The sequence below is a fragment of the Leptodactylus fuscus genome, chromosome 2, assembly GCF_031893055.1.
Source record: "Leptodactylus fuscus isolate aLepFus1 chromosome 2, aLepFus1.hap2, whole genome shotgun sequence".
Lineage (NCBI taxonomy): Eukaryota > Metazoa > Chordata > Amphibia > Anura > Leptodactylidae > Leptodactylus > Leptodactylus fuscus.
The window spans coordinates 136,737,473-136,755,470 of NC_134266.1; the positions used below are offsets into that span (position 1 = coordinate 136,737,473).

Here is a 17,998-nt window from a genome sequence, read left to right on the forward strand (position 1 = left end):
CCACCATTCTCCCCCCCTAACCACAACCCCCATACCCACCACTCTCCGCCCCTAACCCCAACTCCCCCCCACTCTACTAGCTTTGGCAATGCCAAATGTCTATTCGGTCGTGCCAATAAAGCTTCTTTGATTGATTGAATAGATCTGCAGGGGTCAGACAAAAGGGACCTCCACAACCATACAAACTGTAGCACCTACACTCGCCGATTCAATTTGTACAGTGAGTTAGCAGTGTGGCTCTCCCGCGGAACCCTGGTACTGATGATCTGCAGGATCCAAGAATGGGCCATCATTCTTAGAAACCGGATAACCCCTTTAAACTTTAATACAGAGCTATGTATTGCATTTCCTCCCTCTCTGCACATGCTCACAGCTGTATTAGTAAATATACCCTTAGCTCCAGTCTCTAGAAGTTAATACAGTGCTTGCTCTATTGCAATCTATGGCGCTGCTCCCCCAAGCTTGAAACAGCAGTTCTATAGATGGTCCTTATTATGAAGAAAGAAACTGGACGGCACAGCTATATACAATATAAAGACCTTGTTGCTCGGGTCATTCCTCTTTTCCTCTGTTAAACCCCTTCTCTGGCTTAGTGTGCCAGTTGCGTACCGCTAAAGGTGGTGCTCTACAACCCCTACTGACTAGCACATAGTTCTTCAAAGAAAAAATAGAAAAGAGTTGGGGTGGGCACTCACCATTCGATAATCGGTAGATGACACTTCTCGTAGGTAAAAACAAAGTCCTTTATTAAGTGCGGATAAAAATACAGGGAGGGAGAAAAAACATCCGCACAAAAAGTGGCATGATCGGCCATTTTTTGTGCCGATAATGTTTTTTCTCCCTCCCTGTATAATTATTTTTATCCGCACTTAATAAAGGACTTTGTTTTTACCTACGAGAAGTGTCATCTACCGATTATCGAATGGTGAGTGCCCACCCCAACTCTTTTCTATTTTTTCTTTGAAGAACTAAGTTCTATAGATGTCTTCCCCCATAAAACACAAGAAAGAAAATGCAATATATATATATATATATATATATATATATATATATATATATATGATAGTACAAAGATGAATACTTGTGACACACTCAAGAACTACATTTCAGTTCACACCTGTGCCTGCGCTGTTGGGGGATTCCGTTCCCCATTCCACCCTTTTTGGGCGGAAACCTGGTAGACCCCATTATAGGCTATGGGTCCAAAGGTTTACATGGGTAACCGCTCTTTTTTTTTTTTTTTTTTTCCCCCTAAGCGGACTGGGTTCCCATTCGGGGGTCCCCAAGCAGACACCCGAACAGTAACCCAAACGCAGGTGCGAACCTAGCATCATCTATTAGAACTGGGTATAATGAGGTCTGCACAGGGATAAGTGCACTCATCCTGCACCACCTTCTGATTACAGAGCCCCCAAATGGGTTCCTGTTGCCCCTGTAAACAGCAGACTGACCTTCCAATTTACACCACAGCCAGAACTTATATTAAATAAATATAAATATATATAACAGCCTGAATGCATGGCTGTCAAAGACTTTCATAGACAGAATTTGTGGGTCTTTCCTCTGCTGTGTAAATTGACAGGTCAGTCAGCTGATCATATGAAAGAATGAAACAATGGTATCCTTCTCTTGCATAATGACCATTGTAATATGGTTGCCATGCCCGGTTAGTGTGTCCTATGGACACACACGCACACTAGTAAGTCTGTACATAAAGAAAACAAACTGATGGAATATAAAGCCACAGTTTATTCATTTCAGAAATACACTACTTCCATCATAACAATGAAGATCAGCCTGCTTGCCTAACTCACAGAGTAGGACAATCTCTTTGGTACCTAAGTGCTGGGTACATATGTAACCACACTAGAGCCTCTAAAAATTACAGTACAGATGTTGGGCCTAGTAGGCTTTTAAGACTGTCCCCAATTTGAAACGTAAGAACCCCTGAAAGGTAGCAGCAGTTTATATCAATTATATACTGGGTAAGCCATTACTTGGCTAACTAATTTTAAGACCTTTGTGTAAATTATGGCGATATATTTTATTCATGGTACACTGAAGATGGGACTGAACTTGCCTTGTTTCCTTGCTGATTTAATATATGGGATATCTTTCAAAGGCACTGCTAAAGAGAATAGTGAAACATTTAATATACTAATTTATAAAGAGCAAAGGATTTCTGTAATATTGAGAAGCCTTTAAAAAAAAAAAAAAGGACACACAAAAGAGGCAAAATATTATTCGGTTGAAAAGACATAACTATATAATGTTGATTTAGAGCATAACAGTTGTGATAATCATGTAATTCCTGTGTATGTATTATCAAGATTAACTAAACAGAATATAAGTATGTGCAAGAACATATAGCCATGTTCATAGCAGCATGTTGTGATACATTCAGCAATGGTAATACTGCAAAATCTGTTGATGCAAAAAGACACTTCACAGGTTTAGCATATTTGGCAATAAATACAAACATTGCACAGTTTATATTTATTCCACACAGACATGTTATCAGCTGGTCCAAAACATCGAACAAAATCAGAATAAACCATATTGACTGAATAGTACTGCAGTAGGCCGCAGGTCGGAGCTACAGAAACAAGCGCCATTTCCGGAAAACTAAAGGAGACAACTTTTTTTTTTCCAAACTTCATACAACAGCCTTGACGTTATAAACAAAAAAAAAAGGAAGGATACTAAGTGAACATATAGCCAATGATAGCAGATGAACAAGGCCCTTCCAAAAACAACCAAAGTCATTAACTGGATAAAAAACTAAACTGTGGACTGCAATACTTTTATTCAATTCAGTACTGTATCCTCACATGCTTCTCCTAAAGCAGATTCACTTTTTAGCATACAATATTTACTGTGCACTGCTTAGAGTGGACGTAAAAGTGCAACAGGTTTCCTTTACGTTAGGTAAATTCTTACAAATTAAGTAAGCGTAGCAGTGTTATCCATGGGAATTCAGCTCTCATTTTCTATTGAATTAGAAAATAAAACCGCAACTGAATAGATTTCTATGAACAACCCCAATGTTCCTCTGCAACATGTTTTATACATTGTTGGTTAGCAGTGCATCTGATCTGAGCTTAGGAATTGTCTAAAAGGTGTCACCTATATATTTATATGTCATTACCCCACAGTTAGCACCAACAGCAAGGACACACATTGCATGCATGATGCAAACTTCAGGTTTGACTCATTCACATGCGTCAATGACTGATGAGAAACAAAGGTCATAGAGGAGAGCCTTCCAGCAGATGTATATTATTATAATAACAGTTAGTATGCCTTATCTTTATTAAATACATTTTCAGTAAAACAAAATCCGGACAAAATAGTGTGACAACAAAATAAACTACACTGCGTACAATCAACCCGCAGAATGAATGTGGCTCCAGAGTAGATTGCCACATGTGTATGGCAGACAGACTGTTTTACAGGATTATTACATATTGGTATTTGGAAAGTAAAAAAACAAACAAAATAAAAGCAAGAGGAAAGACAAGTGTGTAAGGTGGGTATAAAAGTGGAAGCCATTTTATAAAAGGAATGAGGGCATTACATATTAAGCATTCACTCCCATCGGTATTATTCAGTTGTAGCAGTTGGAACAGGAGACTGTGCCATGACTTGCAGTGAATCCTGCCCACACGCACCATTGTTCAGTTCTACATTCTCACTGCTGGAGGGTGCTGCAATACTCATACAATCATCTGGAGTGCTCTCTGTGCAGGGAGCTGGAGGTTCGCTGAGGCTTTGCACCTTCTTGTTCAGATCATTACGCTCGCTCTGTAAAGCCCGACAGAGCTTCTCTAATTTTTGTATCTTGGCCTGCAATGCTTCCTGCTCTTTGTCACGAACAGTTTTCTGGAAGGAAAATTTTAGTCATAGTTTACAAATAGTTAACATGTACAACTGGTCCTGTTATGCAATACAGAAGTGTGGGAGGTTGCAGTGAAGAAGGATACAAAAAAAAAACAGGAAAGATTTACAGAGGTAACAATAGTACTTACAGAAAAGGAGCACAAAGTATAACAGACACACAAAGCAGTAAGAAGGGAACACAAACAAGTATGTACAAAGCAGTTAACCTCTACAAAAGACTCGATAACATGAGAGCAGAAGAACTTCTGAAATAATACGAATTTCAGTGCAGGAAATTTATAGTGGATCTACTATAAATAAGAGTAGCCTCTAGTTTATAGCAATCCTACATGTTAGGACCTCACTTCTATTAACTTATCAGATATTATAGGTTTATTGGTCTTTCCTGTTATCCTGTTGTTGTAACCCTACATTAGTAATTCTTCAGAAATAGTAGCCAAATGTTTGCAAATTTTCTAAGTTACTGCGAGTTCACATCTGCACCCCAGTCTCTGCTTTCAGGTTTCTGTCTTCTGCAGAGGAGACGGAAACCCGGCAGACAGTGTCCGCTCATGAGCGTTTTGTGGTCTCTGCCATGAAACTGTTTTTTTTGGGGGGGGGTTTTAACCAGACACAAAGTCCTGCATGTCCGACTTTGTGTCCGGTTAAAAAAAACCCAAAAAAACGGTTTAGTCGCGGAGACCACAAAACGCTCACGGGCGTAAACTTTGCAAAGTGACTGCCGGTGTCTGTCTCCTGTCCAGTTTCTCGGGCAAAAGACGGAAACCTGAAAGCGGAGACCGGGGCGCAGATGTGAACCTGCCCTTAAAAGGCATTTTACCGTACCTAACACCTTGCTACAGTATTAGTGTGTTATACTACATTAGTAATGTAATACACGTCTAGCAACACAAAATAAATATATGTAAAAAGATAATACCTTATAAATTTATTGCAAACCATTTTATTCCCTAAAATCTAATTTCTATTTTATATTATAAAATCATGTAATAGAAATATAGACTTGTTGCTTTTCATAACTGATGCCACAACTAATCATTTTAGGTAAAGCAAATGTAGTTCAGAAATCGTACGTACCTCCTCAGCCATCACAAGCAGTGCCTTATTACTGCTCTCCCATCTAGATCGGTACATAGTTGTTTCCTTCTCCAACTTCTTAATTTTTTTGGTCATCTGCATGACAAAAAACAAAAGAAAAAAAGTGAGAACGAATGCAGTACTTAAGAGCTCATCCTTGTGCCCGGTTACTACATGACTGGAATATTTATGTTTGAAGATTAAACTGAGCAGTCATCAGTTTTCAGCTTGATCTCAGAAATATCCAACACTCTCGTTCCTTAAACCCCTACAGTTCTGAATGAATCCAGCTTGGGCCTTGAGCAAAGTACATTGCAGTTTAGATATCTGTAATCCCTCATATCTATGATATCTGTAACACATCTAGATTTTGAGGTATCACTGGTTAAAGCACTGCTGTATATATATTTTTATATATTTGAGCCATAAAGTCAAAATCTGCAAAAAAAAAAAAGTGACATTTTCAGGAGAGTTTGTTGGGGGTTAAGTACTTGGACATGTACCGTATTTTTCGGACTATAAGACGCACTTTTTTTCCTCCCAATATGGGAGGAAAATGTGTGTGCGTCTTATAGTCCGAATGCAGCGTGTGCAGCGTCTGTGTCCTGTCTATGAGGATCAAAAGGAGAGCAGCACGGTGCCTGCCTGCTCTGCCCCTCCTTCCCTGTCTGTGTCGCGTCATTGCAGGAGCGAGATATGAGAGGCAGGGAAGTAGGGGCGGGCCAGACAGGTGAAGGAAGCGTGGTTTCAAGCTTGCCGAGAAAACCACGCCTCCTTCTCCCGTCTGGCCCTCCCCTCCTTCACTGCCTCTCAGATCTGGCTCCTGCAATGAAGCCACACAGACAGGGAAGGAGGGGCGGGCCAAATGGGAGGAGGAGGCGTGGTTTTCTCGGGAAGCTTGAAACCACGCCTCCTTCACCCGTCTGACCCGCCCCTACTTCCCTGCCTGTGTGGCTTCATTGCAGGAGCAAGATCTGAGAGGCAGTGAAGGAGGGACAAGCCAGACAGGTGAAAGAGACGTGTTTTCAAGTTTGCTTAGAAAACCACACCTCCTTCACCCGTCTGGCCCGCCCCTTTTTCTCTTCCTGCATAGCTTCACTGCAGGGTGTCTCTTTACATCCATGGAAGATAGATAGATAGATAGATAGATAGATAGATAGATAGATAGATAGATAGATAGATTCAAATCACCCCCATATCCCTAGAATACATATAAAACAAAAACATTACTGTTGAAACACATACACATTTGGTATCCCTGTGTCCGAAAGCCCCCGGTTCTATTTACATTGGTGAAATATTATATTATTAGGTTATTAAATATTTCACCAATTTTTTTTGCTTAATTTTTTTTTTCCCTATTTTCCTCCTCTAAAACCTTAGTGCGTCTTATAGTCCGAAAAATACGGTAAGTACTTGCAATGGTGGACATTAGGGCAGTCAGTAATTACATCACTTCATAAAATGTATAAGGAAGAAAACGTATCATTATTCACCTTTTCCATTTCTTGTTTGAAGGTTGTGAAGACTTCATTGCTTTTAGAAAGGGTGTTTTGAAATTCCTCAAACTTCTCTGTATACAGGGCCAACTGAATGAAATATACACAAAGGAATGAGTCAGTTACAGTACCACATTGCAGCAGCGTTCATGGTGCACAAATGGCAATTCTGGACATGCATCCTGATATTTGCAGAGTAACAGGTTATGTATGAATCAGAAACACCAATTTGTGTATCAGGAGTGATTAATAGTTCAGGAGATTCTCAGAAATTCTATTTTATCATACAAATGGAAAAGAAAGGGCAAATATTAGTAAGAAACATGATGACAAATCCATCCATTCACAATCAGTTTCTAAGATCACTGTTTGGAGTGCTCATATATTCCAGCAGTTAGCTTTGTGGAAAATATGCAAGTTCACTACAAAGGAAATGAGTAGTAGATAAAAAATAATGTAATTACTTGCTGCTTGAGGTGGGTCTCCTGCTGTTTCATGAGCTCACACATGCGCTGGGATTCCACTGCTTCCTTCAAGAGCTATATATAAAAACAAAATGTGAAGAAGATTACACAAAATACTCCCATTATTATATTTAGATTACTGGGTTTAATGCATTTACTTTAGACAAATCCCAAATTAAATAGTCTTAAAGTTTAGTAATTTAAGTACCGTACATAAGCCGACCCGAATATAAGCCGAGGCCCCTAATTTTACCACAAAAAAAACTGGGAAAATTTATTGACCCGAGTATAAGCTGGGGAGGAAGGGGAATGCAGCAGCTACTGGAAAATTTCAAAAATTAAAATGGTCGGAGTTTTTGGGTGTAGTAGGTGCTGGGGAAGGGGAGGGGGTGTTTTGGTTGTCTGTCTGCCCCCTCATGAGCTTGAGGACTGGGTTTTTCTCCCCACTTGGAATTCAGTCTGGCTGAATATAGGGTATCTGCAGTGGTCCTATTAACCCCTTCCCAACAGAACAGGAGCACTGCAGATAACCTATATTCAGTAGACCGGGCACTGTCAGACACAGGGATACCTAATGTGTATGTGTTTCAAAGTATTTTTCTACTATTTTTCTCAGGCATTACTACTACTGGTGTTAATACTAGCCGACCTGTTACTGTGCCACGTGGGAGCCTCCTCTGACCAGCCTCAACAGTAATATTGAGCATCTCCCATAGACTGCAATACAATTGTATTGCAGTCTATGGGACTTGCAATCAAATGATTGCAAGTTCAAAATTTATAGTTCAAATCACCCCCATATCCCTAGAATACATATAAAACAAAAACATTACTGTTGAAACACATACACATTTGGTATCCCTGTGTCCGAAAACCCCCGGGTTCTATTATATTAAAAAAATTTTCCCCCCCATTTTCCTCCTCTAAAACCTTACTGCGTCTTATAGTCCAAAATATGCTGGACTTTTTTAGCCATTTTTCTGCATTGTCCAAATGAGCAGAACTAACTATACCTGTCCTAACCTGCTTGGATAGTTGTGGACACAGGGGGTGGTACCCAAGCAAAGGTCCTTATTGAGTAACGTGCTTAGCCACTACTGTGCTGCAATGCTTGAATCTACAATGGAGTGGAGTAAATAAGGTGTATCGTGGACTCAGTAAGTAATGCTGCCTAAGGTCTGGGGGTGTCAGCTTTTGTGAACATCTTAAACAGTAGGTCGTGAAAGGCAGTAAAATACTTCTGCAAATGCCTGAATTCTCCATATGCTCAGCCCACTAGCCCATCAAAGCTAACACACCTGGAGCCACAGCATTTTCAGGTGTTGCATTATTGAAGAAGCTAAGTATGCCTTTCCTATATGCAACCCTAACCTGCCTGAGGATACAGCAGGTGTCCCACCAACTGAATCTATGGCATATCAGACAGCACCTTATTTTAACCACTACATTTTAGCATCTACGGTGCTGAAAGTCTCTGACAAGGGTAGAATGACTGAATTGCAAGTTTCTAAATTGTGAATATGGGCCATATCTTATGACATGAGGAAGGTCCTTGATGCCAGTGGCACTAGATTACCTTCTGTGATTATGTTGTGAACTGTAGATCCTGGAGAGAGCTGAAATTCAGTCTAAAAATCTTCCTCTCGCTCCAATATTGTAATCACTTACTCATATCATTCCATTCACACATATAAGGTTTCATTGCAGTTCCTTTGTGGAGTGTTTTTTTTTTTTTTTTGTCAATGAGCATTTCCTTTTGTCTACAGTTTCAAAGGAAAATTGCAAATCCATCTACTGTTTCTATAACACAATGGGGCTCAATTATCTCCTCGTTTATTTGTGCCTTTTTCAGTTGTGTTTTTAGCTGCCATGTACAAACATTTCTTAAATGCATTGTAAAATATTACTGCAGACAGACTCACTATCAGACAAAAATATAAGTGATGAGACTTCTGTAAAAGATTTCAAAATAGGTGCAAACACATGATAAATCTTGCATCACATCATAAAACATAAAAAAAGGACAGAATCAGACGAAAATAGGTGCATGAGTCTAGATAAATGCACCTCAATGTGAGAAGGTGGCCAGCTAAAATAGTAAAATGTTCTAAAAATCAACAGGGCACTGCAGAAATGACTACATGCAAAGGTCACCACAAATGAGAGAACGTAAAGAAGTTTTATTTGACTTACAAAATCCTTTTCTCTTTGATGACGCTCTTCCACTTCCTTGAGCATTTCTTGGGCTTGCTGCAGTTTGGCATCCACCAGCTGCTGCTGAAGATCTTTGTGTTTAAAAACCTTATCGATGTGCTGTAGAATAGAGAAGTGAAAGAGAATCAGAAACAAGACAATCTCATACAAAGCATTGAATTAAGAAACTATTCTTAGAAAAGAGCAAGCCGCCATGGGAACATCAAATTCCCAAAGGTCAAAGGAGGAAATGAGGAAAAGTTTGAAATTGAAAATTTCCTCCTGGTTGCTGTTGTGTGCTATGGAATTGTACTTTAAAGAGGACCTTTCACCACCCCAAGCCTGTGCAGTTTTCTGCACCATGTTACAGGCGCAGATGCACAGACTCTGGGGCACTTTGAATTATGTCTGTAGCCCCCCTCGTTGTGGAGCTCTGAGCCCCGTTATTTCTGGCATCCTATATGTTAATTAAGCCGTTCACTGTCAGAAGGGCTGGGCGGGCATTCAGGGTGTGTATTCATCTTCATCCACGCCTCTTCTTCCTCCGATGTCCTCGGGTCCCGTCCTCCTCCGGCGCTCACGAACGGACATTGATAAAAAAAAAAATAGCCTGGGTGCATGCGCAGTAGCCGTAGTAGAAGCCGCATGCTACTGCGCATGCGCCCAGGCCATTTCTTTTTATCAATGTCCGTTCGCGAGCGCCGGAGGAAGACGGGACCCGAGGACATCAGAGGAAGAAGAGGCGTGGATGAAGATGAAGACACACCCTGAATGCCCGCCCAGCGTGCACAATGCGTAAGTAGAGCACATTATTTTTTAGGTTATTATTTTAAAACTGGGGGGTAGTTTAACATAACATTTACGGTGCCTGAATAGCCTTTTTAAAGGCTATTCACACATATGTGGGGCTCTATCAGCATGATTTTGCTGATAGAGCCCCTTTAAAATCTTCAGAGATTTTGTTCTGAAAGGTCTCCTAACTGCAAGGATAGAAAACTTGAAGCCAGGAGGAAATTTGGGGGGATTATGGGGTTTTCTGTCCTTGGAGTTGGGTGATGTAATGGGAGAGTGGGGAAAAAAAAAAAACCATACTTATTAATTAAAAAAAAAAAAAAAAATACCCTGACTCCACTAACAGTATGCGGCTAAAACACAATTCATGTATTATTAATAATTAAAAACAATTTAATGTCACCCACTTGTGAACTTTGTCTGGCCTGTACAGGGTAAATTTTCTATCAAAATAGATCAAACTAATAAGTTCAGCAAATGTATGGTATGCATTATACTCTGTGCTAATTATCCAGAAGAACAGAAAAGTATCTGAAGAATAGCTTATCCCAATAAAGATAAAGAAAAATATATCCAGTTCGTAGCCCTGTCCCAGATTTCTTCTGTGTATAACACGTATGTAAAATATGGTAAGCAATTAGCAGTAAATGTGTACATCTGCTCACCATGTGATCCAGATGGCTGAGTGGTATTACCGGTGATCTCCTAGTACAGGAATACAATAGTGTGGTATGTTTTTTTTCTTGAATAGCAATGCTTATGTATAAAGGTATAAAAATAATTCAAAAGATAGCTGTTTTTAAACATAAATTATTATTCTGTTTATGGATTTTGTTTTAGGCACACTGGTAGTGGAGTCTGTTTTATTTGAATTTATAATTTTTTTCAATTGTCATTTTTATTGAATTTTTCGGAAATATGTATAAAAACAAAACAGAGGCAAGGCAAAATGAAATAGGCAGAGAGTACTCGTGCTATGAAATAGCCAGAAGAGGCAGAAAGGAGAGTGCAATTGGGCCTCTATAGCTAATGAAAAATAAATATAATACGCTAGGTTCACACCTTTCTTTTTGGGTTTCCACTTGGGGTCCGGTTGGGGACCCAACCGAACGGAAACCTAATCCACTTAAAAAACCGGTTACCCGCGGAAACCATAAACTATAATGGAGCCTGCAGGGTTTCCACCTGAAAAGGGCTAAAAATTCGGAGAGAAAAGTGCTGCTCGCATTTTTAAAGTGGTTTCGGGGATGGAAACCCTGAATGGAGTTCAAGCGCTAGCCTAAGTTCAAAACCTAGTGCATATAATGGCAATAAAAGAAAGGGGAGACACAAGACAAGAAACAGAAGGAGAGAAAAGGAAGTGAATCAGTGTAACCTATCAGTGAGTGGATCATTAGTCAGATCAACTGTTAGAGGTCACAAAGTACCCAAAAGGTGTGCCAGGGTTCCCATATGCCTGGATTCGGTCTCCCTCATCATTCAGAAGGGAAATCAAGTGTTCCAGGGTTCTAAGCTCTCTTATTCTGGATAGAGATGGGGGAAGGGGTCTGCCTTCAATACTTAGCTATGAGACAACGTGCAGAAGAGAGTATATTATATATATAAATTAGTAGGAGGGTTTTTATTCCAGTGAAGGCCTGATACCTGCTTTATCAAAGTCTGGACCTGGTGACCACAAGAAAGGGTGAAATATGTTCGCCCCATGAGCACCACACCTCCAGCAAGTGTCTGGTACAGCAGGATTAAAAGTATTAAGTAAAACCGGGGTGGAGCAACATCTTGTAAAGATTTTCTTTTTAGGTAAAAAAGTAGGCCATGATGGTCTAGGACAGATCTGAGAGAGTTTCGCCTTTGCAGTGGGATCCGAAAAAAATACGATAAATATACAAAATATGGTTTGCTATAGAGCAGGGGTAGGGAACGTATGGCTCTCCAGCTGTTGCAAAACTACAACTCCCAGCATGCATACTTGCTCTGCTGTTCTTGGAACTCCCATGGAAGTGAATGGAGCATGATGGGAGTTGTAGTTTCACAGCAGCTGGAGAGCCGAAGGTTCCCTACCCCTGCTATAGAGGATTCAGATTTACAAAGTTTCTCAAAAATCATAGGCATGGGAGCCTGGGGACCCCAAAAAATAGAACTGGCTAGATGAGTAATCTGAATATACGAGAACTCACTAGTGGGGAGATTAAATTTAGTCTGTAGGTCAGCAAAGAGAAGATAAGGTCTTATAATCAATAATATTTGCAAATTTGCCTGCCTTTAACTGGGGTCCTAAATCCATGGATGTCAGACAAGGTGGATAATGCATGTGAAAAAGAAAAGCGGTCATAAGAGGAGGGGAGGCAGGGAGGAAAAATGAAAGTATGAAGCACAGTACACCAGACGTCGCGGCTCAGGGTTATCAAAACTAAAAAGGTAGTAGAGGGAGGAGAATAGGAGTTAGACCAGAACAGAGAATTGGGGTCGTTGGTCGGGGTTGAATTCATGATTTTTATACCTTTACATAAGCATTGCTATTAATTTTCTTCTGCAAAGCATCCAAGCTTCTTTTAGAAGCAGCCAACTGTGTCTGATAAAACCATATTCTAAGACTATTAGCCTTCATACAGACTTACCTCCTCTCTTAGTTCATATTGCTCTATCAGCTTCTTTAGCCTGTCTGCTAGTTCCACGTTCTCCTGGCGCAGTTTAGTATTGCGCTCGTTGTGTTGCTCCATTTGAGTTTGGATGTCATTTAGGGTTAATTGGAAGTGAGATGTCACCTCTTTGCGTTTCTCCTCCTCCTCACGGGCTCTTTGAACACCCTCCTCCTAAGCCGGTAAAACAGAACAGTTTAAAATAGTACTCAATGACTGACAGTGCAAATGGATGACAATTTTAAGTTTTGGGGGGTTTTTTTTGCATCCAACAAATCTGCAAGACAGATTCTACATGTGTGAAGTTTATGGCCATAAAAATGCAGCATTTGAATCAACAAGACTGACTCTTTATATAGACCCTCTGCAAACAAACCGAAGGACAAACCTCAGACATATGCTACCTTGCACGCACCACGCCTCAAACCAGACCAACCCTTATATAGACCCCAGACACCTTCCCCAACCACCTTTTACAGACCTTAAACCATATACTCAACTATTCGTAGATTGTAAGTTCTTATGAGCATGGCCCTCATTCTTATTGTGTGAATTGATTTACTACTCTATTACTACTCAGTATCTCAGATGGTCTGTACATGACCATATGATTTATAAAGTGCTGCAGAAAATATTGGCTCTATGTAAATAAAAATGTATTATTACTCACTTTTAAGGCATAAAGATTTGCCTAGTAAATATCCCCTTTTGCTCAGAGTGTTTCAGACTTTCTGGGAAAGTTAGCTAACACAGTTACAACCCTAGTTAGAGCACCTGATATAAATGTGAAATTTGCAGCAGGGCCTTAGGGCCTCAAGGCCTGGATGTAACTGCTTCCTCTGCCTCATCAGCATAACACTTCAATGTATTCAATGCATTTAACATGGGTTTCTACTTGCCTTTAAAGTTCGGTTGTGTCTCTGCAGCTCCCTACACAGACTCTCCAATTTACTACGGGCTAGTATGGCCTTGCTGTGTTCATTACGGAGCTGGTCCTTCTCCTGGATGAGCTGAGTCTGCTTTTTCTGCAGGATTCTCATTTGCTTTTGAGACGTTCTATGTTCCTCCAGCTTAGTGGACGTTAAAAAAGAGATAACTTGATGTCATATTAATTGATAAACTGTATTAAAATGCACTAACATTTCATTTTTTTTCTCACCAGTTCTGCATATTTCTTGCATAGAGCAGCCAGTTTTTCTTCTGGGGTGCTTAGCGTGTTTAGGGTCTGCATTAGCAGGGTGATCTCCTTTCCTGAAAAGGATTGAATAAAGATATTCAGTTTAAAGCATTGACAAAAAGGTTCTCAGCAGTAGGTGGGCCACATGGTAGCTCAGCGGTTAGCATTGCAGCACCTGGGTCCTGGTGTTCAAATCCCACCAAGGGAAAACCATCTGCAAGGAGTTTGTATGTTCTCCCCGTGTTTGCATGGATTTGCATCCCATATTCCAAAAGACATACTGATAGGGAAAAATGTACATTGTGAGCTCTATGTAGTGCTCCCAATCTACATTAAAAAAAAAAAAAGGCTCTCAGCAGTAAGCATCACTTTGTACTACTTTTATTTGTATATAATACTATATTAAAGCTGCTTTCACAACATATGGCAGATCTACTGAAATAATAAATACTCCAATAGAGTCATTGATACAAATGCACCCATGAAATAACCCCAAGAAGAGGGTTGTGTACTTCAGGATCCCTCTAAGACAGAAAGTAGCTCTGAAAAGAATAAGGGTAAGTTCAGACGGAGATTTTTTTTTAAATCAATGGGAGCCACTCAGGAGTTTTTCCGGGAGCCGGCTTGATCCTCCGCCTCAGGTTCCGGTCCAAAAAACCTCGTTTGAACTTACCCTTACAGTGACTATCCAGCTGTTTCCATGACTCTCAGAGACTAGATATTGGCCTAGTAAAAGAGATTTCCTCTCCTGGCCATGCATGTGTGGCTGGGACCTCTTGTAATACACCTTCAGCACTGAGCTATACAACAAAGTTTTGATTACTAAATTGAAATATTAGAGAAGAGATACAAGTAAGTGATTGCTTTTCCACTGACACAGTGGTAAACATAGGGAGCAGATCTCTCTCATTATGAATCTGGCTCCTGTATTTTGCTGTTACCAAGCCAGTCAAATGAAAGGATTTTGTCTATCTACATTGGCATAAGAAGATTCCAGTGACTATTACTACATACCGAGCCCCTTTGCCTTTTTCTTGTCTTGCACACGCTTCTGATCCTTATCTGTGCCACTTATTATCCTGTTATCCTCTGCACCACATAGTTCTTCCTTCACGCCATTAACTTCTGGCACCACACGCTCAGTTTCTCCATTCCTAGCAGACTCTGGAGGACCTTTGTCAGTCTCCTCAGAGTCTGCCACTCCTTCCTGGCCAGCATCCAGACAATATGTATTTAAAATATCCTCTAACTGTCTACTAAGTTCTTCTGAGACATCACACGGCGCAGGAGGGGCAGGACAAGCAGCTACCTCACCTGCAAAGACAAAAACATAAGCAAATCATATTTCTAGTGCAAGTGAAGGAAGGTGAAGAAATTCAATACTCTTTACCGCCCCAGTGGGCAAACTATAGAATTAAATATATAATAAACAACCTAATAAAACTTTTGCTGATTTCTAAAATTTAAGTTTATTTTGATCTCTGCTTGCCATCAGTGAATGGGAACATTCTTGAGGCTGAAAACTGCTACAGCTATGGCTGCTCATTACTGAGAGATAAATACGACAGTATCAAGTCTAGACAATGAAATAATCTACAACACATATCACAGAGAATTGATACAAAGCATCAGTGTCAGCAACAGTAAGGGCTCGTTCACAAGGGGCAAGAGGGGGCGGATTTTGACGCCAAATCCACCCCCTCACAATAGAGGTCTATGTAGACTGCTAGCTTCCTTTTTTCTGTGAAAGGTATGTTCCAGTTCACGGAAAAAAGAAGCGAGCTGCCCTTTCTTCAGGTGGATTCCGCGGCTGATTCACCCCCGGCGTCTGCCTCGGACAGCACCCTGCAGACTAGGCCCATTCATTTGGGCCTACTCCGGAGCGGGATGCCGTGACTGTTGGAAGCTGCGACAGTCGTGGCAGGCGCATTTTGGTCCCATGCTGACGTGGCTTCCCACGTCAAAATCTGGACCAAAATACGCGGTCACAATCCCCCGTGTGAACTAGCCCTAAAATGTTCCAGCTTGAAGTCCAGCTGTCTGGTTCACAGAACATTCTTTGGATCTATCTGTATTGGCTTTTGGCCAAGAGCAGGTTTACAGTAGGTTCATACTAGTGTTTGACTCTCCATAATTCAGGTCCACAATTGGGACCCGAAAGACAGAGCCCATCCACTAAAAAGCACATACTTGGAACCCAATACAGTATAATGGATTCTGCCGTTTTGGAAAATTCCTGTGCAGGTATTTTCTCTCCACCGATTTTAGATGGAATCTGCGGCACAGTCTTCTACAGAGACTACAACACAGATGTGAACCTAGCCTGTTTCACATTCTCTATTAAAAGCCCACATCTCAAATTCTGTCAGCTGGAAAAACATTACAGCATGCTGTGCTGTTATTTTCATAAAATGAATGACAAAAACCAGTCAGCCTTTACTATAGTGTCAATGGGTCCATCACATGACTGATACCCGCAATGCTATATTTTACCTTTCCTCCTCCTATAGATCACAGAAAAAAATGTATATACACAAATATAAACCGAGCATTAGGTCTATAGAGGTTTTAAAGGAGTTTTCCCACTGACATAACCAAATTTAAATTTGTAGACCTTTAAAAGTCTACAAACACAAATAATTAAAGGTTTTGCAGAGTTTTAAAGATCTCCTCTAACTATCTTAGTGATGACGGTCTTTTGTCTTGATTAGTTGGATAAGACCATGAATGCAGGAATTTTCTATGGTCTGGGACTTGCCAGAAACTCAGTTATGTTTTCCCACTGCAAAAAGGAAATAATGACTGGGATTTAAGATATGTGCCAGACCATAGAAAGTTCCTGCGTTCACGGTCTATCAATACTAAAGACTGTCACCACTAAGATGGCTAAATAAAATCCGAAAAACTTTACAAAATGTTTTAATTATTTTTGGTTGCAAAAATGTTCAACTGCCTATAAATTTAAATGATGGCTAACCTTTTAAGTATACACAAAGTATATTAGTCCCAAAAGCGTTCCATGATATAATTCCTGATCTGTTTTCGCATTGAAGACAGTGTTGCCTTGCCAACTCAACAGTCCCCACATCCTACCTGGACTGGACAGCGGCAGTTATGTGTCTGTCCGAGCACATAAATACTTTTCATGTTTTCATTCCCAACACAGTCTCCATGACAATACAACACCTGGCAGGGATCAGAGCAGATCACAAGCTCTCTCCTGCCTTGCTTTTCACATGTGTAGCTGTACAAGGGGGCGCCCTCCAAGAAGACCAGGTCACTTCAGATGGAAGCTCCAAAACTTTACAATCCCTATTAGGTGACCCTGTGATAAGCAGTGATAGTTAAAACTAGGCCTTGATCCAAAGGAGAAGAGAAGTGCAAATCTTCTACTTACACTTCTCCCTGCTATGGGATCTATATGGGAATCAGGCACATTCCAAGTCTCCTAGCCACTCCTCAACCCTCTATACAAATAACACAATAAAGTATATAATGAGCTGATCCTGGCACCATGCACCAGCATATGACCCATGCACCTCTGTACCACTGGCCACAGCTGGGCAGCTGCTTGAGCAGCAGAGGGCCCAGTAATTATCACAGGGGCTGGGAGGCTTGTTGGAATATGAAGTTTCCCCTGGAAGGATGTGCAGAGCCGCCACTTAGCGGGCACTCACCTTGGCTGGCAGCTGTGCCTTGCCCTTCAGGAGTTGGTAGTGGGGCAGGGGAGGCTGCTGCTGCTGCTGCAGATGTTGTGGAAGTTTGCATTTCCTGGTCCTTCATTGTCTCCGCTGTAAAGGGGGAAGTGGAGACACCGCACAGCTCAGACGTTGGTAAGTACTAGATCCTTGGAGGCTAAAGGACCTTTGATGACGTCACGCCCACGTGATCGGTCACATGTCTAGGAGGAGTCTCTCAGTGCTGCTGGCATTAGCATATGAGCAGGTGGTTACAGAGTGAACGTGGCGCTATAGATGGCTGCGTTTACCAGTCAGTCAGGACAGTTTGCACGGCTTATGTACCAACAATCATAAATGGCCGCATGCGTTTTCTTATCAACCAATTTTTTTGGACTGTCAGTGAGGAAGGCTTAAGGCTAAAGCCCCACATTGCAGAAACGCAGCTTTTTTGTTGCAGATTTTGCTGCAGTTTTTGTGATCCCAAACCATGATTGGACTGAGCAGAAGGGAGAAGTAGAAGACCTTCCTATGTATTTCCCATTCCCTCTGTAGTCATTTTTGGCTCAAAAAAACGCAG

At 40.9% G+C, this 17,998-nt stretch overlaps 1 protein-coding gene across 1 annotated transcript; it reads right to left on the reverse strand.

Annotated features, from left to right (window-relative positions):
• Positions 1 to 1,750: 1,750 nt before the first annotated feature.
• TXLNA (taxilin alpha) lies at positions 1,751 to 17,609 on the reverse strand. Its single transcript, XM_075264686.1, has 10 exons — positions 17,419 to 17,609; positions 14,756 to 15,055; positions 13,724 to 13,815; positions 13,464 to 13,634; positions 12,544 to 12,738; positions 9,134 to 9,253; positions 6,941 to 7,015; positions 6,474 to 6,566; positions 4,978 to 5,073; positions 1,751 to 3,882 (listed from the first exon to the last, which is right to left on the reverse strand). Exons 1-10 carry the CDS (start codon positions 17,522 to 17,524, stop codon positions 3,604 to 3,606), a joined length of 1,527 nt encoding a protein of 508 aa, XP_075120787.1. The 5' UTR covers positions 17,525 to 17,609; the 3' UTR covers positions 1,751 to 3,603.
• Between the last annotated feature and the right edge of the window lie 389 nt (positions 17,610 to 17,998).